The 23,467-nt window shown below is 44.5% G+C and overlaps 1 protein-coding gene across 1 annotated transcript; it reads left to right on the forward strand.

Moving 5' to 3' along the window:
* The first annotated feature begins 10,360 nt into the window (after positions 1-10,360).
* LOC146189869 (uncharacterized) lies at positions 10,361-18,223 on the forward strand. The gene is made up of 3 exons (XM_084603338.1): positions 10,361-10,453; positions 14,549-14,799; positions 17,239-18,223. The coding sequence occupies exons 1-3, from the start codon at positions 10,361-10,363 to the stop codon at positions 18,221-18,223; spliced, it is 1,329 nt and encodes a 442-aa protein (XP_084459464.1).
* Positions 18,224-23,467: the final 5,244 nt, after the last annotated feature.

Genomic DNA, 23,467 nt, shown 5'->3' on the forward strand with positions numbered 1-23,467 from the left:
CTGGTATTCCTTCATTTTATTTATTATTTCACCTATTGTACATAACCGCAACCTCAGAATAGCGATAAGAAATCTCCCAGATGTACTGGTATGTTTCGAGAGCCGTTGGACCTGTTAGCACCTCTTACGGCCCAGCCAAGAAGCCGCAGTAAGTTTTAGCCGGTTCCTTGTGCAGATTATCTTATACCGTTTCGTCGATTAAAGATAGATATTCGACTCACCGCCAAGCCCAGCGCTTCCTGTCTAACAGGCCCCCGTGTAACCCGCGATGCTCATAGCCGCCCCACCTTGTTTTCTTCTTCCTTTCGAGGCTGAGGAAGCAGCGACAATTGAGTGCACCTCCAAATCTTTTTGGCTACAAAAATAAAAAAGAATGACGAAAAATGTTTCTTTTTTCAAGAATTACTTTAAGGTTTAAACACAACTACACCACAAATCTCATTGCTGAAAATATGAAAACTTTGAATAAGAAAAGTGTGCACTCCCCCCGCACTCCCCCTCTCCCGCCCTCACAAGCAAATGTTATGAAATATAACAACCACATTTCCGTAACGTTTTAGCTACATGTCTTGCATTTTGCCGAAAGGGTATTGCTGTGGAGTACAAAGCAATCGCGTTCTTGTTGTCTTATATGCTAATAAGTGATACATTTCATGCAGGTTCGTTTTTAAACATTCAGCGACTGTTTCCTGTAACTGAAGCTTTCCTGGGTCGCTAAATATTCACAACTTTTGTTTATTTTTCTTTTGATTCTAATTTTTGCCCTTATATCTAAATACCTTTTTTCACGTCACTTTCCCAAAATATTTTCACATGTAACCTACAAGGAAGGAATTGAATGTTCATATATCAAGGAATACTTGGTTTGGCCACATGATTAGAAAATCTGCCCGGTGCAGCCGCCTAACACATTTAAAGCTAGAAATATGTCACGCTTCTAAGCAATAGACGTTTTAAGCTCAAAGTGCATGAAATGCATGAAAATGCACTAAATTGCATAAAAAGTGCGTGTTTTTAAAGCAGATCTAAAATTACTTTTGATTCCACTGCTCGACTAGGCCATTTTGTGAAGAAAACAGCAGTAACGCTCAGTACCCCATGCAGACACACGCGCGCATCTCGCGACATTAGCCGCCTCAAGCTGTTTCACATTGGTACATCGTGAAACGTAACCCATGCTATATTGTCCCCAGCGGCACCAAAGATGAAGTGACGCAGCAGCTACGGCTTATTCTCATGTGCGCCTCCGTTCCGGTATCCTGTCCCACAAATTCCGCCTAAATAAATAACTTTGCATCTGTTTTGACAATGTTTATCGTGCGTCCATGCACATTGGATGATCATCAACCTTGAAGACTAAAGAGTGAACGAGAGCAGTAATATAAGACTTGCCGCTAGCCCAATTTGTTATTTCCCGCTTATGACGTTCGCTAGTACAACAAACATAGGTCTTAACAACAGGAGTGAAGATTCAGAGAGTGTCGACTTGGCTTTGCTAACACGGCCGAAATTCGTTTTCGGAGCCTATCACGCCTAACTTGGCGTGCCCCTAATTGATTAGTGTCTGCTTGTTACGTCGATAGCAAACGGATCATGGCTCCTTTAACTAGATGCACTTGTGTTCGGCGTAATGAAACGTCAGGAGGTGGTGTATGCTCACGGGTGGCTGGCACGCTGAAGAGAGTGAACTTTAGTTCAGTGGGCTTTACGAAATCCACAATATGGCGCGTCGGCAAACTTTGATCTCCAATTCGTGTTCAGGCAACACATCATAGCACTTGAATGAGGTATATGTTACTATAATGTAAGTGAAACAGAGTATTATATCTTGTACCTTGCTAGCAATGCTTAACTACAAACCGAGACATAGAGGCTACCTAAGGCGTGAAATGCCGGTAGAAACGGTGCAGGAAGGTATTGAAAAAAGGGGTATGTTTTTAAAGACTGTGGATGTAGTTAATATAACCGGTAGAAATAGAAACGTGGAACGATACTAACTGAAAAAAATATTATTTTACATTTAACGAGTACGAGCATGGCGTGTAATACAAATGAAGGCAATAGCCTCCCTTAACAGCTCCACAGTGCGCACTAAGGACGCAATATGTTGCAGTAGGCATTCAGATAATCTGAGCAGCTTTTGGAAGTTTGCCGATTTGCAAGCTTGAAAGTGGGTTCCAAAATGCAGGAGAAAAATTAGAGGGTCTCTTAGACGGCTATTAAAAGGAGAATGGCGAAAGCCTACACTTCCTCACCTATCATCTGCCTCTCATCGGTTGCCTCTTATCGGTGTTAGTTGCAGTGCTACATATAATTATAATTGGGTTAGAGAAAAGGCGCAGTAACTGTCACACACTCTCCGGGAAGTTTGAGTTTAGGCCGGTTCGGTTTGGACGGAACACCATCGCTCGTGTCGTATGGCGTTCCGAACAAGACAAGCAAAACACAGGACAAGATGAAAGGAAGCCACAGTACAGGCACTCGTACTGTGGCACGGCCGCTCGATAGAAGCGCTTCCATCGAGCGGCCCTGACTGTGGCTATGTTCCTTGGCGTGCATTCCTTCATCCCATCCCTTACGGCGGGGTTCAGGTGTCCACATAGCAAGTGTCACAGATACTGCGTCTTTCCCTTCCTGTGAACCAATTATATATATATATATATACTTATTGCGCCTATAACAACTTTACAGTGCACATAAAGAACGTAGCATGCTGAAGCATGCATTCTTATATACTAGCAGGCTTCGAAGTTTGCTGATTTGATCTTAGATGTGGTTTGTGGAATGCAGGAGAAGAAAGGAGATTTGTGAATAAGCCTTTCGTAGCTGGATCTGAGGGCGTTTAGGGAGCGGGAGGTGGTGAAGGGGCGCAGTGCCTGGCCCTACGGGCCTGGGACGATAGATCAACACCGCTTGCGGCGGGGGCTAGCCAGCCATCGAATTTTATCTGTTGAAGGCCGTCATTGCACCCGCCACTGCTTCGGGGATGGACGACGGCCGTTGTTGCGGCGCACGCCTTTCTCTCCTTCTTCTATTTCATTTCTTCTCTATTTTCTCTTCTGTCTGCACGAGGCAGAGGAGGTGGCTCAGCTACAGAGCCAGTAACGCAGGCCCGTGTATTTTCTTTTCCTTCTTCCTACAGCCACAACAACGAGGGGGTTTACGATAATGAAAGACCGAAGAATATTACAGATGAATAGTGTGAGTAATGTGGCGGTGTATATGCTTGCAGAAGAGTCTACCTGCCTATAGAACTTCCTGTACGCAGGTTCCATTGTAAGGGGATTTATTTTGAATTTGCTTTCACCAAAAATTTCATACATCTGCAGGCTTCTGGACAGCGCGATTCCGTTCTTCAACGATAGGGTCCTCTGAGCATCGTCACTTGGCGACAGACAGCGGAGATATTGTAAAAAGGTATAAGAGCGCCGTGGTCGGGTTCGAACCCGACCACGGCGGCTGCGTTTCGATGGAGGCGAAACGAAGTGGCGTCCGTGTGTTGTGCGATGTCAGCGCATGTTAAAGATCCCCAGGTGGTCGAAATTACTCCGTAGCCCTCCACTACGGCTCCCCTTTCTCTCTTTATCAAACCCGGATATATTGTGAAAATGTGAGTTAAGATACCAACGTACTATTTATTGCGCTTGTTCATTTACGTAAACTGAAGTCTCGAAGAGGGCTACGGCATTAGACGCACACACGCGCACACACACAAATAACAGAATGTTCATAGCAAGCAATGTCCTACAAGAAATGTTGATGGGTAGGTGGCGGTTGTTTTCAGGCAGCAATTCCAGAGTTCAATGCCAGTGGAAAGAACCTGTTTTACTCATGGAGAGAAAAAAAAACATGCATCATGACGTCTAATGCTGCGCTTCCACAAGCCGTCCTCCAATGGATGTTAACAATTTGACTATTTATATTTAACGGACTGCAAGCTAGCTTGATTCACAACACAAGACTTCCTACGTGCGACAATATGAAATCATTTTATTGAATATGAGTAGTAACTATACATAGTGTTTACACATAGACTGGATCTAACAGTACACCATTACTAGAAGGCCGAGCAATGTCAAGTTGCAGAATAGTCATGAGTCGCGGTTCTATAGAACGCTACTTGTCCTCTTACCCACCTTGCGGCTCCGTACACTAGCACCTGGATGGCATCCGAATTTCTTTCCATCGGGATATCTTGCCATGAACTCCGTCGCCACCGGCTGGCTGTCCATGACTAAGAGTCCGGCCGCGTATTTGGGTTTGCTCGGTACGGTGGCTCCGCAAGGGACAAAGCAAGAGAAGGGACGAAGAAAACGGGCTGTTCCGACTAGCATCTACCGCCCCCAGGAGCCGAGCAGCCTATACGATTAGCGGCGCATGCTTTTTCAGTGGGCGTCGCGTGGGACGCGGCACTAGCTTGAGAGAGCCTATACTACTACTACTACTACTACTACTACTACTACTACTATTACTACTACTACTACTAAATAATAATAATAATAATACACAGTAATTATTCTCTGCTAATTGTTAATATTATAATTATTATTATTATCATTAGCAGTAGTAGTATAGAGGAAGACTCGTTTCACGAAGTTGGCACTGAATTGTCTAGTTAACGGCCGAATTACATGGCTAAATATTATCTTCACAGTTTTAATTATTAATAATAATAATGATTGGTTCACAGGAAGGGAAAGGCGCAGTATCGGTCACACTTGCGTCTGTGGACACCTTCATCCCTTGGCGTCCAGAGACACAAGTGTGACAGATACTGCGCCTTTCCCTTCCTGTGAACCAATTAATATTATTATCATCAATAATTAAAACTGGGAAGACAATATTTAGCCAGTTAATTTGGCCGTTACCTACAGACAATCAAGTGGCAACTTAGTGAAACAAGTCTTCCTTTATACTACTACTACTACTACTACTACCACTACTACTACAACTACTACTACTACTACTAATAATAATAATAATAATAATAATAATAATAATAATAATAATAATAATAATAATAGTAGTATAGGCTTTCTCAAGCTAGTGCCGCGTCCAACATGACGCCCATTGAAAAAGCATGCGCCACTAATCGCTAGGCTGCTCGGCTCCTGGGGGCGGTAGATGCTAGTCGGAACAGCCCGCTTTCTTCGTCTCTTCTGTCGTTTTGTCCCTTGCGGAGCCACCTTACTGAGCAAACCCAAATACGCGGGCAAATGCTGGGCTTCCACAAGCCGTCCTCCAATGAATGTTAACAATTTCACTATTTATATTTAACGGACTGCAAGCTAGCTTGATTCACAACACAAGACTTCCTACGTGCGACAATATGAAATCATTTTATTGAATATGAGTAGTAACTATACATAGTGTTTACACATAGACTGGATCTAACAGTACACCATTACTAGAAGGCCGAGCAATGTCAAGTTGCAGAATAGTCATGAGTCGCGGTTCTATAGAATGCCCTTACCCACCTTGCGGCTCCGTACACTAGCACCTGGATGGCATCCGAATTTCTTTCCATCGGGATATCTTGCCATGAACTCCGTCGCCACCGGCTGTCCATGACTAAGAGTCCGGCCATGCCACCTACATTTACCCCCTGCCAGACTCATCCTCGTGAGGAGTACTGCGATGCATGCTGCCCTACTTTTCAGGGGCAACACAGATATAAAGCCTCACTTTAACGATGCCGAACCTACTCTAACGTGCCTCCATGACATATGAATACACTCTTAATCTCGTTCCACATACGCGTCAAAACAATTGCAGGTGCAAGTGTCAAAAAGTTCTGGTTATAAGTGGCAGTTTCACATATAACTGGAATAACGAACTTTTTTACGCGTATCTAAAACTAGTTTAAGAAGGCAGCGTAACTGACTCGAGGTTGCCCGGCGAGTTTGATTCTTTTCTCAAATATGCTTGCCAAGTCAACAGCTTTCCGAAATGTCGACCATGACATGTGGTTTCGTGACGTCTGAAAAACAGCCACCAGTTATGCCTTGCCATGTCACCTGTCATCTACGAGGAGGATCTGAAAGAATGTGATACAAATATGCCACTTCCAGGCCTGCATTTATGTCCCCGGCCAAACACCACCTCTCCAAGACATGCATGCTCGTGATTGTAACATGTAAACGTTAAAGGCCCAGGTCACCACAAATCTATGGGGGACACTCTGCCTTTCAGGGTACGGCAGGATAGTCTATAGCTACCACTCCACATATAAAGCCCCACTTTAACCAAGACAAAAAAACATGCCTGCGTGACATAGGGGTAACGTTATAGTGCTCTAGAATATTGTAACGTGAATGCCTGGCAAGCTGATTCAGATATCTCCCCCATACACTTGAAAGGAGACGCCCCAGTTGGCACCTCCTGCCAAACGTAATGTCAGCAACCCTATGTATGCAGTTAGTGGATTAGTGCTCGGCTATGTCAGCTACCAGCTACTGCCCGCCAGCACCATGCCGGTCATTTTTCGCTCCCAAAGCCAAGGCCGGCTGATAGCGGATTTTTTGTGAAGTGGCCTTAACGCTATCGAATTAAAACAATTATGGGTACACATATGCTCTGCCTTTGGGGTTGACGCAATAGCGCACGCTACCTCCCCACATATAAATCTTAGCTTTATTTAAGCATTATGAACGCGCCCGTCCCGTTCCAAAATCGACACGAAAGAAAAAAGTGGCCTTGTGGTAACGTAAATGCCAGTCCTGGCAGGCTGATTCTGGTATCACTCTCCCATGTGAAAGGAGAGACCCGAGTTGGCAGCTACGGCCAAAGGGCAAACGTCAGGCAACTCTACGTCTAGTCAGTGCGCGGTCATGTCAGCTGCCAGCTACCGGTAATTTTTCGCTCACAACGGCACGCTAGCGACGACGCCGGATTGTCGCCGAGCGGGTCCTTTAACGCTTTAACAAACCCGGTTGTTACCATTGTGAGCGAAGAATCACGGGCATGGCACTGGCGGGTGGTGGCTGACATAGCCGGGGACTGATTTTCTGGTAGGCGTGCGACTTAACGAGACCGCATAGCATCAGAAAGCTTGGTAGAGCTGCCAACTCTGATTTCTCATATGAGGTGGAAGGTATCATAAGAATCAACCTTCTAAAGCTCTCAGATCCAGTGGGGCACAATGCTACAAAGATAAGGATGACACATTCATACGGCTTAGTTGCAGCGGGCTCTATATGTCGGATGGTCGCCTGCGACCTGTGGCTGGATAAACTGGTAGCTTAGTGGCTTAACGCTATTTTGCAATACCCTAAAGGCGAAGCTTAAGTATTCCCCACAATTTTTTACTTCGAAATGATACACTTATTTTTAAGGTTCTATGTCATTGCTTAAATATCTAATACGTATATGGATGTCTTGCTAGGTTTTCGTTCTGCCTGATGCCCTCCGAATTATAGGATTACACTTAAGTGTGAGTTTTGTTCCACGTGCGCGCATATGTGAATGGCGGAAATGCAGCTCTGGTTTATAATAATAATAATAATAATAATAATAATAATAATAATAATAATAATAATAATAATAATAATAATAATAATAATAATAATAATAATAATAATAATAATAATAATAATAATAATAATAATAATAATAATAATAATAATAATAATGTTTATTTTCATCAAGTAGAATGCACAAGATGTAGGAGGCCTGCAAATTTTGTTTCGGCAAATAAATTTTGAAAATTCTGCCTTAGCTGATCTGCCTTCATATACCGCCCACGTCAATATAATTTTAAATCCAGCGCAGTTTCTCTTCTTAACAGTACTATTTTTTGGTTCATACAAGGCTACCAAAAATTGTTTTAAAAAGTGCACTGAAGCATTGGCACTACTCCATGCGTTTGTCCTTGGAATGGAATAACTATATAGTTTTTATTTAGTCAAATAAAGATGAAAATAATACGTTTTGGGCTGCTTTATGTAACTTTGGTAGTGCGGTTTACAAAGCTGACAACATAAAAAACAAGAGCATAATAATAATAATTGGTTCACAAGAAAGGAAAGGCGCAGTATCTATACCACTTGCTCTGTGGACTCCTGAACCGCGCCTTAATGGGAGGCAGGAAGGGGAGGAGTGAAATTAGAAAGACAGAACGAAGATCCGTAGTGGCGGGGGCCTTTAACGTGTTCTGATCACACAGCACACGTATGCCACTTAATTTCACCTCCATCGACCCGCAGCCACCGTCAATCGGAATCGAAGCTGGGTACTCCGGTACAGTAGTCGGGCGTCTTAGCATTGCACCAGCGCGGTGCGGCTCGGACGATTAATAATAATAATAATAATAATAATAATAATAATAATAATAATAATAATAATAATAATAATAATAATAATAATAATAATAATAATAATAATAATAATAATAATAATAATAATAATAATAATAATAATTGGTTAACAGAAAGGGAAAGGCGCGACGATTCGGTACTTACAGTTTTGGGAAAACGGAGGCCCGCTGTAGTTTCCGAGGACACCACGGAACCGTGGACACCCACACTTATTAAGTCAAGGCCACTTAAAGGTCAAATTTAGTGCCACGCGAAGACCCGCTGTACAGCCGCCCTGATTTTTAACAATATAGCGCGAGCGTCGACCAAACTGCTGCTCAGCTCCTTGTAACGGCGATAAGCGTGCAGCACGGCGAGAGTTCGCGCACGCGCACGAAGAGAGAGCGTCTTCTGCTACGCTGTTCGGATCACAAAGACACACGCCCTGTCACAATATCTGTTTGCGACGTTCCACATTCTTGCGCATGCACAAACTCTCGCCGTGTTGCACGCTTATCGCCGTTATAAGGCGCTGACCAGCAGTTTGGTCGATGCTCGCGCTATATTGTTAAAAATCAGGTCGGCTGTACCTGGCGTAGTGAATATTTAGCTTCAATTGTTAATTACTTTATAAGAAACGAAAGGCACAGTATCTGTTAAAGTCACACGAAGATGGTAACCTCCTTGACACTGACGAATCGAAAAGCTGGCGTAGTGAAACTTTCGTTTGAAAAAACAAACGGACGAACATGGCATGAAGACGAGGCTACACAATCACATGTGCAGTGTTGACGGTTTTTGCTTGTGGAGAGAGTATAAAGACAATAATTTTAGTCTGCTAAAACTTCTTATTTCGCGCAGTACGTAATGAATGGACCACGCTCTGGGGCGCCTTGCGATTGCACCAAGGTGAACTATGAAGGGGACCTTACCATGCTGTGTGATGTCAGCATTGTTGTTGTTGTGGCTGTAGGAAGAAGGAAACGAAAATGCACGGGCCTGCTACTGGCTCCGTAGCTGAGCTACCTCAGCTGCCTGATTGATTTATAGGAATGGAAAGGCACGGTAACTGTCTCACTTGTTTTCTGTGGACACCGCAACCACGCCGTAAGGGAAGGGAAGAAGGTGGGAGTGAAAGTGGAAAGAGAGAAATAGGAGCCGTAGTGGAGGGCTTCGGAGTAATTTCGACCACCTGGGGATTTTTAACGTGCGCTGACATCGCACAGCACACGGACGCCCTCAGCTGCCTGACTTTTTTAACTGATTTTATTTATAGGAAGGGAAAGGCGCGGTAACTGTCTCACTTGATTTCTGTGGACACCGCAACCGCGCCGTAAGGGAAGAGAGGAAGATGGGAGTGAAAGTAGAAAGAGAGAAAGAGGAGCCGTAGTGGAGGGCTACGGAGTAATTTCGACCACCTGGGGATCTTTCCGCGCCTTTCCCTTCCTATAACAATGAGTTACCAGAACCAATATACGGCCCCTGTGCATTCACAAAATCTGCAAGCGCCCTTTAAAGATCCCCAGGTGGTCGAAATTACTCCGTAGCCCTTCACTAGCGATTCAGGTGTCCACAGAGCAAGTGTGACAGGTACTGCGCCTTTTCCTTCCTGTGAAGCAATTATTGTTATTATTGTCTTAAAATGAAAGGCGTGCTTGTGAATACGAGGGTTAACGGCAGGAGATAGCCATTGCTCCAACTTCCTGCTTACAATCGAATGGACAGAATGTTGCATCCCTCGTTATTGCCAAGCTGACGTGTTTTCACCGAACCAACCTCTGCTGCGCCAATTCTGAAGAGAGATGAAGTAACATTTCCACTACCGTGTACATTCCGTGAACACAGGTAGTCCATGGCCACTTCCTTCTGCATTTTATTATTCTCCAAACTTGAATTTCCAAATGGAGGTCATCGAAAAAAGATTCCAGGCAATGACGAGCACTTAGAAAAAAACTAAAAAGGACGCAGGTGATTCCAGGCGTCCCAATGGTTTAACTTACTCAACGGAAGAAGACGCAAAAGAAGTGTGCGGTGTCCAGGGCTGATAACCCGGTAAAGTGGCAGCCATGCGCGACCCAATGTACTTCGAGAACTACGGCGAGCCGCTGGACTTCGAGGTAGCCGACAAGGGCGAGAAAGTGCTCGTGCCCAACTACATGGTGAGTAACGAATAGGCTCGTATATACTATCAAGTGGACGAAAAGTGTGCGCTTCTTTCAGCCATGTCAGCGCACGTTAAAGATCCCCAGGTGGTCGAAATTACTCCGTAGCCCTCCACTACGCCCCCCCCCCCCCCCCTTTCTCTCTATCCTCTTTCACTCCCACCTTCATCCCTTCCCTACGGCGCGGTTCAGGTGTCCACAGAGCAAGTGTGGCAGATACTGCGCCTTTCCCTTCCTGTGAACCAACCAACCAACCAACCAATCTTTCAGCCAGATGTTGGCGCACTACTAGATGAAGTCTTCTCAGCAAGTCTTAGAAAATTACATCCGGGATAGCTGGTCACTGTTGGCCACAATTCAAATAGAAAGATGAAATTTGCAGCTGCAGAAGAGAATATCATAGCCATATTGTTTTGTGTGGTCTGCTCATCTCTTCTGCTTTTCTCATCCTCTCGGCAAGATGTGATGTTGAATCATTTTTGGACTGTGGATGTCGGTGACAGGCTCCATACAGTCGCCCCTGGTATTCGGAAGCAGGGAGCAGGAGGAGCGAAATGGATATGCGTAGGAGGAGGAGGAGGAGGAAAAACTTTATTTAGTCCTATATTATTTGGCGGTTTTTGGACGTCTTCAGACAACCTGTAGGACGACCTAGAGAAGTCAAGAGTAACGTGTAGCAGAGAACCAGGAGGACATATGTGATTAAGAAGTTATTAGGGATCGGATGAACCCAGCTGGTCCGACGGAGAGTTAAGTTTATACGCTCTGGCTCAGGCCTCTGCTCTTCAAATGACTAGTTATATATGCGAAACGAAAGATATTGACCTTTCAATTTCTCTGCAAATCGTACGCTCAGCAGTCGTACGAAATTAGCACGAAGAAAAAGTGGAATGGTAGATCAGAGCGGGGCATGTCTGTCTTACAATACTGCTTACAACCTGTTTTCTTTCTTCTTTAGGCGTAATTCTTCTAAATTCACCAGGTACTTTGCTCTCTTTTCAGTGAAACAGCACCATCAATGACTCCAGCTATGCCTCACATAAAGCAGTAATTCGAAACTCTTGCCCATTTCACTGCAGTTGGTGACATATTTAAGAATATGCAACTTCTTGCTGCGAATGATCTTTATGGCTTCAGACAGCTTGCACAGCATTCTCAGAATGCTGTATGTTACGGTATGAATATTTTATTGCGAAAGCTACAGTAATCATGGCGATTACGTAAGGATAAGCGTCCAGTGAAACTATATTTCAGGAAAAGAAAACTGCGAGCAAATAGTTCTCGCAACTCGGCCAATTTTCGTCCTCGGAAATAATTAACTCTACGACTTTCTGGCCGCATGTACTTTTTGTTCGGGATCTGAAGATTTATTTATTGCTAAATGTACTCAATTTATTATTGTCTCAGTTTCTTCCCGCCATCCGACTCGTACTCGTGACGGTAGTAAGAGAAGTGGCTTCGTTATTATGTCGTTTGAAACTGAAAACATGCGTGCCCAACCTCAAAGCTCTGCGCTGAAAGCAAGAGCGCCATTGGTTCCATTTGTATTGAAAATAGTTTGTTTTTTTCATTACGTACACGCGATAATGTATCCCTACAGGTGTAAATAAGATTTATTCTCACGTTTTCTTAAAAAAAAAAAAACATGATTTAAGTAGTTTGCATTTTAACCACACTCTACGGATACTGTGCCGTTCTTATATGAACACAAAAAGAGATATTTGTACATGATACTGGTGCTTGTTGCTGTTAGAATATAAGAGATGAAACTAAAACACCCAAAGTGAGACAAAATGAAAACTCAAAACGTGACACGTGTACAGCAAGAAAGGCGCGAAACAATTTGCAACGAAACATGGCACTGTTTGGACAAAATTTTCTTCGTGGTAGCCTAAACAGCCGCGGGAAAAAAACGGAGAGCAACGTCTTTCGCTCGTCTCACCTTCCATAATTCTCACTGGGTATTTATCTTCCCAGTTCGTTTTCGCACGTCTCGGCGCGCTTCACGGACGCGTCTGGCTGTTTGCACAGCACTTGGAGTTCGCACTCCACGGGTTCGCCCGACGGCTCTTTCTTTTGCGTTTTTGCTTAGTACAATAATCGCCATCTCGTCTTCTCTCGTCCAATGCACATCATATGGATGCCGACTGATTTCACTGTATGCAATCTGCCTAGCTTGCATTCTGTTGTTTTGAGGGGAACTGCAGGTCCTCTCTTAGTGCGCTCATGAGCTCAGCTATCATGCTGCGTAGCACCTCGCTCGGGTTGTCTTGCCAGAAGGCTCACAAACACAGAAGCGTCAAAAAGGTGTAGAAATACACACACACACGCACACACACGCACACACACACACACACACACACACACACACACACACACACACACACACACACACACACACACACACACACACACACACACACACACACACACACACACACACACGCACGCACGCACGCACGCACGCACGCACGCACGCACGCACACACACACACACACACACACACGCACACACACACACACACACACACACACACGCACGCACACACACACACATTCTGAAAACATTTAAAGGACATCGACACTCTGTGAGTGCTGTGTTGTGGAAAATTTATAACCTATTTGTTGTGAATCAAACGTGGTGCGCAAATTGCCAAAATCATGAGTGCAAACATAATGTGGCATGCCCTATAATGCCACAACTTCCCCGACCGCGGCTTTGTGTCTTGTCGTACGGCAGGCACTCGGGCTGCATGATTTAGAGCCCCGGTGATACTTAACCGGAACGTGCCTCAGTCAGCAATTCATTAATTTTTCTCTAAGGGCTTTACATTTAGGATGCCATCGCGTTGCTCACTCTGGCCTGGCTTAATTGCCACTCTTAGTTGCCGACGTTCGCTTTTTACAGTCACACCTGCGTCACTTCTGACATACACTGGCGTTATTAAAACTCCAGGGAGGCCTTACTGGCTACTGAACTCGAGGCTGCGATATTAATTGCCGGCTGTGGCGGCCTCGATGCGGTTGGAAGGAAATTCAGAAAGGCATGTGTGCCTCTTTCGGTGCCAATGCGCGTAAAATAGCCTCAAATGATCGAAATTATTCTTGATTATGGCTCTATTTTATGCCACTGAGAGATAGAAAGAAGGGGGGCTGCTTCGAAAATGGGCAATTAAGTGTTCAAAACACGCCATACGTTCCCTAGTTACACAAAATTACGTTTTACGACTGAGAGTATAGAGCGAAATATCTGATTCGAAGAATAATAGAAATACATTACACGTACCTTATGCATGGGCGATAGCCTATGAAATTATTTTATTACTTTAATTCCAGAGTCAGCTGTGATGGTGAAGTTTTTTTGTTGTGACGATCACGAATACATCAATGGAAATGATGCTGCTTTGCTACTGGTTACTCTGATGGTCATGATGGTGAATCAGATAATAGTTACGTGGCAACGGCTGGTCATAGGGGTTTGCTAGTGCACTCTAAAAAATGAGAATTTGGTTTCAATAGAAAGCACCCGTGGTAAGAAGCATGCAGTCACATTCATATGGAAATTTCCTGTTTTTGCAGCAGGCTGACACTTCGAGTGGCTAATCTGCAGGTGCATGTCCCCTTCCGTTTCGAGTTAGATGGCTCGAGTCGTAGTCGATCGCCTCAACGCTGATGGAAGTGGATATTTCCCCATAGACGACACTTGTAAAATATCACGCCGGCTGGGCCACTAGAGCGAATTATATTGACAGTACCTAGGTGGTAACGCACACCATGTGGAATGCGCACACAAAATGCTTGGTCAAAACTTATTTTGTTTTCGCGAGATTCTTTAACAAAGACAGTAGTCCTCAACTTATTTACTTTCCGTGCAGCAGAAGCAGCTACACAAGATTCAACCATCTAGTGTATTTGTTTCTCATGTGCTTGGGAAGAAGGTTTCGGAAATGGAAGGTGACACCTGCCTAATCGTGGCCTTTTTGTCAGCTTTGTGTACAGAGGTTCTTTGTACCCTTGCGCGGCCGGAAATTTGTTATATTTTTTCATTAAACTACTGCCAATGTTAGTGTACCGTCCACTGCTTTCTGGCAGGTCAACTTGCTCAGCGCTATCACAGTATTGGCCACGATAGCCGTGGTGGTACGGGTGGGCGTGGCCTCACTTCGTGGCTCGCACATGAAGGACCACGTCATCCCGTACAGTGTCGCACCGTCATCACCTCCACTCGCACTGCTCCGCGAGGCCCAAGAGCCGCTCGAAGGATGGTCCAACGAAGAGTGGCGCGCCCTCATGCCCAGCCCGAGGCCCATTGTATGCTTCCTCAATCGAGATGGTTTTCTCAGGTGGGTACGCACCATAGTTCAGCGCTTTCCGAATCTTCAGTTGGCCAAAGCTACAACAGAACCTTGACAGGTGTTATGCAGTAGTGGCGGAAGACTACACTCTTCATTTTAATGCAATTGTGCAGTCTATATGTTTCCTTTCAATATGTACTAGAAGAACTGCACTTAACAGGTACATACATTCTCAAAATCCGTTCTCAGCCAAAACAAATTTTTTACTCGGTAGTCATGAAATGTATGTCCGGAATGTTCTTCAGCAACAAGACTCAGGCAGTAAAGTCCGTCCTCTTGTTTTTCGAAGAAACATGCCAGGGCTTTAGTTTAGCAAGTGAAATGCCAAATATTGCCGCAAGAGGTGAAGCGCTCCCCCCATCGTACTCTGTCAGCCGTGCCGACCACACAATAAAAAAATTTCACAAAACTCACACTCATCATGAGCACATAATACAAGAATACCTGGCGCTGGATTAAAAGATATGGGAATTATACTGCATTCTATACCAACGGCTCAAGCTAAAGACGTCAGTGCAATAGTAGAGGAAAGAACAGAAAAAATAACACTCCATCAGTGTGCTTCAATATTTTCTGCTTAATGTTATGCTGTGTACGTTGCTTTGGAGAGAATAATGGACGAGGACGTAAAAGATTCTCTAACATTTATACAGATTCTTTAAGCGTCGTCCCTGCAAAAAAAAACTCCACAAATGACCATGAACATCTAATAAACGGCATAATGCACAATGTAGGAAAAGACACCACTAAAAAGCACAATATAAGATTCTCCTGGGTCCCTTGTCATGTTGAGATTAGGGCTAATAAAAGGCGTGATGTATTTGTTGCACAAACGAGAAACTTGCAAATAAATCAAACAAACATGCCGCAAAAACACTGCCTAAATTTAGCGCGTAACAAAACGAGAGCTAAGTGGCACGCTTTATGGAACAATGCTGTACATACAACACATTTTTATTTTCTAGAAAGAGCTGGATGGTCTCCAGGTCTAAAAGCTCCACAAAACCTTCACGAGGCCCAAGAGACCTTTTACGTGGCAGCAGCATAATGCAGTCGAAGTCTCACAACTATTCCTATCAAAGACAAGGACGTGACTCAAGAGAACAATAGTTATTTCATATAATGTACCCAGTAATGAACTAAAAGTGACCCTTTGTAGAACAATTAGAATCTTATATAATGCACGATAAGCAAAATACACAGATCATAGATGCACAAAAAAGAATTTAACTCGTTTTGGCCCATTCCGCCTTTATGTCCGCATTTGTCAGTTTTTTCCCATTCCGCCTTTATGTCCGCATTTGTCAAGTGATGCTGGTAGGTTATGGGTTAGCCACTGGTATTTATAAAGCGTAAGGAAACGAGGACCAGCCCAAACATCAGTATATATTGTTTACACGCCAATATTTGGCCACTCTAAAGATGTCAAATATGTTAACAGGTTTATAACTATATTGGACGGAAAATAGATAAGCTGCATTTTATAAAACCCACCTTGGTGCAATCGAAAACATATGCCCATATCAAGAACGTTTTATTGAAGCAATTTTGTCACCTGCGCATAGCATATACGCACACAAATGCCCACAAGTTACATTAATTTCTAACTAAAATATGCAAAGCTGTGTAACAAATATGTGGTGGTGAGGTTACAATAAATCATATTTTAATCCCATGTACACAACTCAGAGAACTCAGGAAGAAGCATATTACTTTACTCAACAGTCCTTCCATTCCATTTCATCCAGCCATAACGTTAGAAGAACAAGCACTTGTCGATTTTCGGCATGTTTTTATGTTTCTGAATAAAGCCAATCTCTTAAGACAATTACAGATATTTTAACGTCTTTGCACTTAAAAAAATAGATCACTTAATCTGTTCTTTGGCAAATAAATGTGGTGACCAAATTTTTTTCTTATAAATTTACGGTTACTAGAAGAACAATGCGCAAGTCTTGAAATTTCTTAACTCGCTGATATTTCTCTTGTGGTTCAGTCCTACATGGTGCGTAAATTATATTTTATACATGTCGATTGAAGCGCAATCTGCAAACAGAGTGTATTTTCAAACTATTTAGGAAAGCGTTTCTTTAAATCTCATACTAAAGTAGAAAGAAATCAGTATAAGAGAATGTGCAAGTGCCGCATGGAGTAGCTGAGTATCCTATTCTGATCTGGTCTGCATTTCTTACGCATTCCGCATAATTAGATCTGGGATACAATAATCGCGAATTCGATGCCGCATTTACCTCACTACTGCTAAGTTCCCAGATTAAATTCTGTAATAACTTTTATCTGGAAAAATCACTACACCTGGAAAATCTTGAAAATCGCTAAGCTTCGTTAGCACCGTCAGGGTCTGGTGCCGCCGTAATGCTCTGGCGACGAAATGAGCCGTCTTAAACGCTTTATTTTCTGCTTTCAAAGGCCACCACCAGACACAGTTGTCTTGCGGAGCTTCCCGGGCTTCTACTGCAACGAGATAGTGTACAATGGCCTCGCTTTCGAGAACGCCACTCTGAATCTACTGTCAGACGATACGGACGACGCGATCATCCTCCAACTGAACCGCGTCCGTGATGCCCTGTTTCCCCACTGGAAGGTCATCCTCAACATCTTTGTTGACGCTGTCACAGCCAGGCGAATGCATGACAGTACCGTGTTCCTCGACTCAATCTTCGGATGGTTGGAGGAGCGTCATGTGGATGGCCTAAACTTCGAGTTTGATGCCGACACCTTCCTGGGTGACTTGGACGGCACCACCGAAGTGGTATCCTTCTTCACAGCAGCAAAGGCGGACCATCGCTGGAGGAACCTCACCCTCTCTGCCATGCTGCCGTATGGGCCCACTGTACTCTTTCGAGAGGAACTCGCCGCTGTTCTGGACCGCATCTTCATCAAGACACACGGACTCCTGGACGAGAGATCTGGGACCACGCAGCTGGCCGCGCCCTTGGACAATGCCGGCTTGGTCCATCACCATTCCAACCACCACACCGTCATGGGTCTTTTAGAAGAGATGGAGGAGAACCTCAGCAAGAAAACTTGCTTTACGCTTTCTCTATCCGGCACGGCCTTCACTCTGATCTCTCCGTCACAGCACTCCGTCGGCGACCCGGTGCAGCAAGTTCCGTTAGAGAAGACATCTTTCTCAGACGTGTGTGGAGTGAGTGCTAGTCGCCTCAGGAAGATCGAAGATGATTCAGCCTACTCCGTTGAAGGTGACACGTGGGTGACGCACGAGGACCAGTTTACCATCTTCGAGAAGACTGCTAAGGTGCTCAGGCATTGGCACTTTCTGTGTGTGGCGGTCGTGGATGTTGACTTGGATGACGTGCGTGGGGAATGTGGTCGCGTGTACCCGTTGCTGAGGCGCATCTACGAGACTTCGTACACACTGAAGTACTCATGATATGTCTGTGCTTGTACAAAATGCTTTTGTTTATTGACAGCATTAGTCTTTTAAAAAAGCCTCCAGCATGCGTAAAAATCTCCTCCTGGTCATCTACATCAATTTCGGATCATTTTCTTTGCCATGTATTCCTCCACGAAAATGCAGGGCTGAAGCAATCTTCGTTTTTTTTTATTCATATTGCGCGACTCATTTGTGTACTACGTACTGCTCCAAAAACATTTTGTGACGCTTGCTTGTAGGAAGATCAGTATATTAAGGTGGGTGGAGCACGCTATCGAACATAAGAATAAAAAATTATCTCAATCCTTTTTATGACAGGCGCATTATTTCCAATGGAACTATTTTTTTTTCTGAGCTTAAGGACTTCAGTTTGAGGTTGATAACAAGCGATCCCTAAGGGTTGACAAAGAAAGAAATATCTCCGATCCGTAGATAGTGGTGTTAAAACGAGCTTTTTCTCCCGAAACGCTTTCGTCCTTCATCTCAAAGGCGATTGAAACCAATGCCCGCTTTGAAACGTAAGCCAAAAGTAAGGTCAGATAAAATGTCACAAATACACTTTTGTACATACTTAGGGCAGAAACAAGTGACCGGATGAGCTAACGTTCAAATTTTTACCAGTAATAAAGAGCAGACGCCATCTCAGTTTTGAAACGAAGAGTGATTATTACCCTACCGGGCAAGGTATAATGACGCTTTTTGTTGTTGTTGTTGTTGTTGTGGCTGTAGGAAGAAGGAAAAGAAAATGCACGGGCCTGCTACTGGCTCTGTAGCTGAGCCACTTCCGCTGCCTCGTGCAGATAGAAGAGAATATAGATAAGAAAGAAAAGGAAGAGAGAAAGAAAGACGCGCGCCGCAACAACAGCCGTCGTCCACCACCAGCGGTGGCGTGTGCAATGACGGCTTAGAACAGATAAAAATTCGGTGCCAGGCTAGCCCCCGCCGCAAGCGGCGGTGACCCACCTGTACCAGCAATGATATGACGCTTTTTTGTAGGAAACCTGAACGACATGTACCATAAACGAAGAATATTTGGTGCAGAAGGGGCGTCTGCTGATGTGTTGCAGTGACCACTGTGCCAAATTTCAACTGCCCGCTCTACCGTGACGCGTCACGCACATCATTTCACTCCGTCGCAGACACAAAATACTACTAGTCATTTAACAACGACTGAGTTTCCACATCGCCAAGATGCCAAATAGAGCAGACAGGATGTAGCGCACATCCACCTGCAGTTTGTACTAGGCCCCGCAGCAACCCAGGAGTACCTGGGTTTGAACCCGACCACCGGCAGCGCGTTTTGATGGAGGTGAAACGAAGTGGCGTCCGTGAGCTGTGGGATGTCAGTGCACGTTAAAGATCCCCAGGTGGTCGAAATTACTCCGAAACCCTCCACTACGGCTCCTATTTCTCTCCACTTTCACTCCCACCTTCCTCCCTTCTCTTACGGTGCGGTTGAGGTGTCCACAGAACAAGTGTGACAGACACTGCGTCCTTCCTTTCCTGTGAACCATTTATTATTTCTATTGTTTGGCTGTAGGAAAGAGGGCAAGAAAATGCACGGGCCTGCTACTGGCTCTGTAGCTAAGCCACTGATTTAAAAAAAAAAAACTGATTTATTTATAGGAAGGGAAAGGCGCAGTAACTGTCTCACTTGTTTTCTGTTGACACCGCAACCGCGCCGTAAGGGAAGGGAGGAAGGTGGGAGTAAAAGTAGAAAGATAAAGAGGAGCCGTAGTGGAGGGCTACTGAGTAATTTCGACCACCTGGGGATCTCTAACGTGCGCTGACATCGCACAGCACACGGACGCCTCTTCGTTTCGCCTCCATCGAAACGCAGCCGCCGAGGTTCCGCTGCCTCGTGCAGACAGAAGAGAAAAGGGAAAAGAAAGAAAAGGAAGAGGGGGAGAAAGACGCGCGCCGCAACAACTGCCGTCGTCCACCACCGAAACGGTGGCGGGTGCAATGACGGCCTACAACAGATGCATATTCTGTGGCAGGCAAGCTCCCGCAGCAAGTGGCGGTCACCTACCTGTCCCAGTCCCATCAGGGGAGACGTACCTTATTATTTCAAGCTGCACGTTGAAGGTATCCTTGAGACAATCATAATGGGCCACTATCTTCTAGTTTTCGTCTCTGCACTACAGCGATGTAATGAAAATTGCAGTGGCACACCTCTCCATTGCCGTCTTGAGGACCGCATTCTCGTTACCAAGGCCCAACTTTATGGTTTCTGTAGCTTCATTCTTCGCAATATAGCCGCCTATATGTTTTGAAAACGAATTTCTTACACTATTATAGTTAGTAAAAGGTGAAGCTACACTCCTGCTATAGCTAACCCTAAAATGCATGTACATCCCTATACTTGAGCCATACTATGTGGCTTGTAATGATTTGAGAGGTTTCCTTGCTGAAGGCAAGGTTTTTCGTACTACTTTATCCAATGGCTACCACCTCCAAGATTGTTAAAGAAGCCGAAATAAAGGACTTAAAAGCAAACCTCTTGGACTCTAAAGTTTTGACAAAGGCTAGGCTCCTATTTGTTTCGAAATTCCCTTAAATATAGGTTAATCTAGTTAACAGTCTGGCGCTCGCCATGCACATATCCTAGTCGAGACCGCCTCTTGCGAGCTCCGACAATTTAATCTCTGATTGATTATTCTTCACCAAATAAAATTTTCGGAATTTTAAAAACTCAGTTCATCACAATAGAAGACACCTATTTCATTTTTGTCGCCTTTCTGTACTTATAAGTAATTTTGAAAGCTCTGTCCGGAAGAGCAGTACGAGTCTGCGCTTTAGATGCGTTATTGCAGTCCTGCTGCACTTATTTTATTTTCTTCTCTCATCTTTTGATTAACTGCGCGATCATTGCTTGTCATCTTTCTGGAGGCCTATTCATGACGAACGTTCATTCGCTTTATCCCGAGAGTCCAACATTTGCGCTGAGCATAAATTCTACTTGCATTTATCACGTCGTCTTACGATTTTCGAAAAGGGATTGTCGCAAACCGATCTCCAAATATGCGATCAAAAGAGGTATCATACGGCCAAGGAAGTGGTAGTCGATTTAGGAGCTCCTGATTCCGCGCGAATCTGTTGTGTGAGGGATACAGTATCATAAATTGTGGTGTCCACTCCCTGTTTCTAAACGGATTTTTTAAATATTGGAGTACTACAACTCCCAAACTTCAGTTTAAAAGAAGACATGAAGGAATGACAGTAAATCAGTTGCGTACTTTTTACTTTTAGGTACAACAAACAAAGAAAAAATTCTCAACCGAAGGTTTCGAGCTGCTTCCCTTCGAAATTGACTTCAAAGGAGTTCTGACAAATTTCCTTTTGCATGATGCTAGGTGCTGCTGCTTAACCAGAAAAAACCGCACTCTTCTTTGTTAGGCTAGATAAAGGAGATTTGGAACCGGGCGGAATTGTCAATTTTCACGAAACCAAAGCTACACGACCGTAGCCAACAACCTTATCTATGAATAATTGCAGCACGTGAAACCGTTTCTTTCCGTCATTGGCAATGCTTCGTCAGCCCATTCGGACGTTGTTATCATCAATTTCATCTGTAAATATTAGCGATTTTTCGCGTGCTTGACGCCATACTGCGACCAAACGTACCAGAGACCTCATTTCGTAGATTCCTATTGCTTGCTGCTGGCTTTGCTTTTCCAGTACATGCGGTCTTTGTCTAGGGAGCGTTATGGCAAATAAAACGTCAGGCAGCACTGCTGCCAGCCTTATAAATTTTGTAAGGTAGCGAGTGAGATAATGGAGGCCTTCAACATTTTTAACCATGGTGCGACGTGTATCAGCAGCCCTTCCGTCACGCTGGGTGAATGCGAATGTAGATACCTTTCCTCCCACTTGTCGCTTAGATAACTTTCTTCTAGTGACAATTTCTTTCAGTGCCTAATTATAATTTTTTTTTCGTTCTTGAATAAACCTTAGTTGATAGTCAGCGCTTGCTTGTGTGTCACATTCATCTTTTCTCCCGTCTTGCTGGTCTTCGAGAGAAACGGATCTGTCATGTATGCTGCTCAAATCCTAGTAGCGACAGAGCTATAGAAATCCTCTTTAGCCAATTCTTTAAGCAAGCGGCTGCATGGCCTGTCCTAGCTTCTCAGAACGTGGGACCCCAAGGGTCACAGTAGGTTTGGCTCCTATCTCCAAATTGCTGCCTAAGTCTGTAGCTCCTGCCAGTTCCGTCACGACATGTGCGGTCATGAAATTGTACACCTCGCCTGACTAATCATTGCACGGTCATGCCACCAGCCAGATAAAATCCGCCGGAGGCACGCTTGTGGCAAGGACTAGAGAGACAGATATACATACTGTCATGATCTCCGCTTTGAGCTCCATACCGGTATTGTCTACCCGGTTTTAGAGCCATACCGTAGGATGTTATCTCTATACAGGACAGGTGGCATCAATAAGAGCTTTACAGAAAACTCATACGTTCCGCTAAAAACCGGTTTAGTGCCATAATAGGTATTGTAATAAGAGTCCCTTACGTCATTTTAGTGGCAAGCCATTGCGCTTCCATTCTGTCAAAAATGTGCCCGTTTGTGCGTCCGTCTGATCCTCCTCCCGAGAATTCCTCTGTCAGGTAGGCAGCTGGCCTTCAGATGACCATGCATGCAGGGATAGATGAACGACGTTTTGCGATGTTACGACAGCATATATCGCGACCGAATTGGCAGGAGCTGCCAACTTGGGCAGCACTTTTGAGATGAAGCTCACTGTTACTCTTGGAACGCTAAGTCAGTCACGCTACTCCTAGGCCCACAAACAGGTTCATAATGTTTGGGTACACAAGGCAACCTACTATATACAGTCTGCTGCTGTGTACTCTGTATAACTGCTCGAGCTTACGACACGTGTCCCCGTGTTAAGAAATTAAGTAATTTTGACAATAAGAAACTGCGAGAAACAGAACCCTTGTTTATAAATAGACGTTCAGTGAAGTAAAACAAACGTTTTTGAATGCTGCAGTCTTATTATTGACATAGATCACAAAATTTCAAAGCACGTGCCGTTTCTCAGTACAGGAGAACCACTAGCAGAATCGGCGAAAAGTAGTTCCCTAAACAATCTGTTGACACTAGCAGCGCACACAAGGGGCCGCTATCTCGCCGCAGCGCGTACGCGCCGACGCAACACTATTCTTCCGCCTCGGCATCTGACGCGATGATTGGCATGGACGGCATGATCTAGGCTCCTATGACCGGGCAC

Source organism: Amblyomma maculatum, chromosome 5 (assembly GCF_055883805.1).
Source record: "Amblyomma maculatum isolate TAMU_Amacu chromosome 5, ASM5588380v1, whole genome shotgun sequence".
Taxonomy (NCBI): Eukaryota; Metazoa; Arthropoda; class Arachnida; order Ixodida; family Ixodidae; genus Amblyomma; species Amblyomma maculatum.

Bases quoted from the DNA above. Each gene is read 5' to 3' on its own strand.
- LOC146189869 (XM_084603338.1), top strand. From the start codon at position 10,361: ATGCGCGACCCAATGTACTTCGAGAACTACGGCGAGCCGCTGGACTTC. The intron at 10,454-14,548 runs GTGAGTAACGAA...GCTTTCTGGCAG, and splicing joins TGCTCGTGCCCAACTACATG to GTCAACTTGCTCAGCGCTAT. The intron at 14,800-17,238 runs GTGGGTACGCAC...CTGCTTTCAAAG, and splicing joins AATCGAGATGGTTTTCTCAG to GCCACCACCAGACACAGTTG.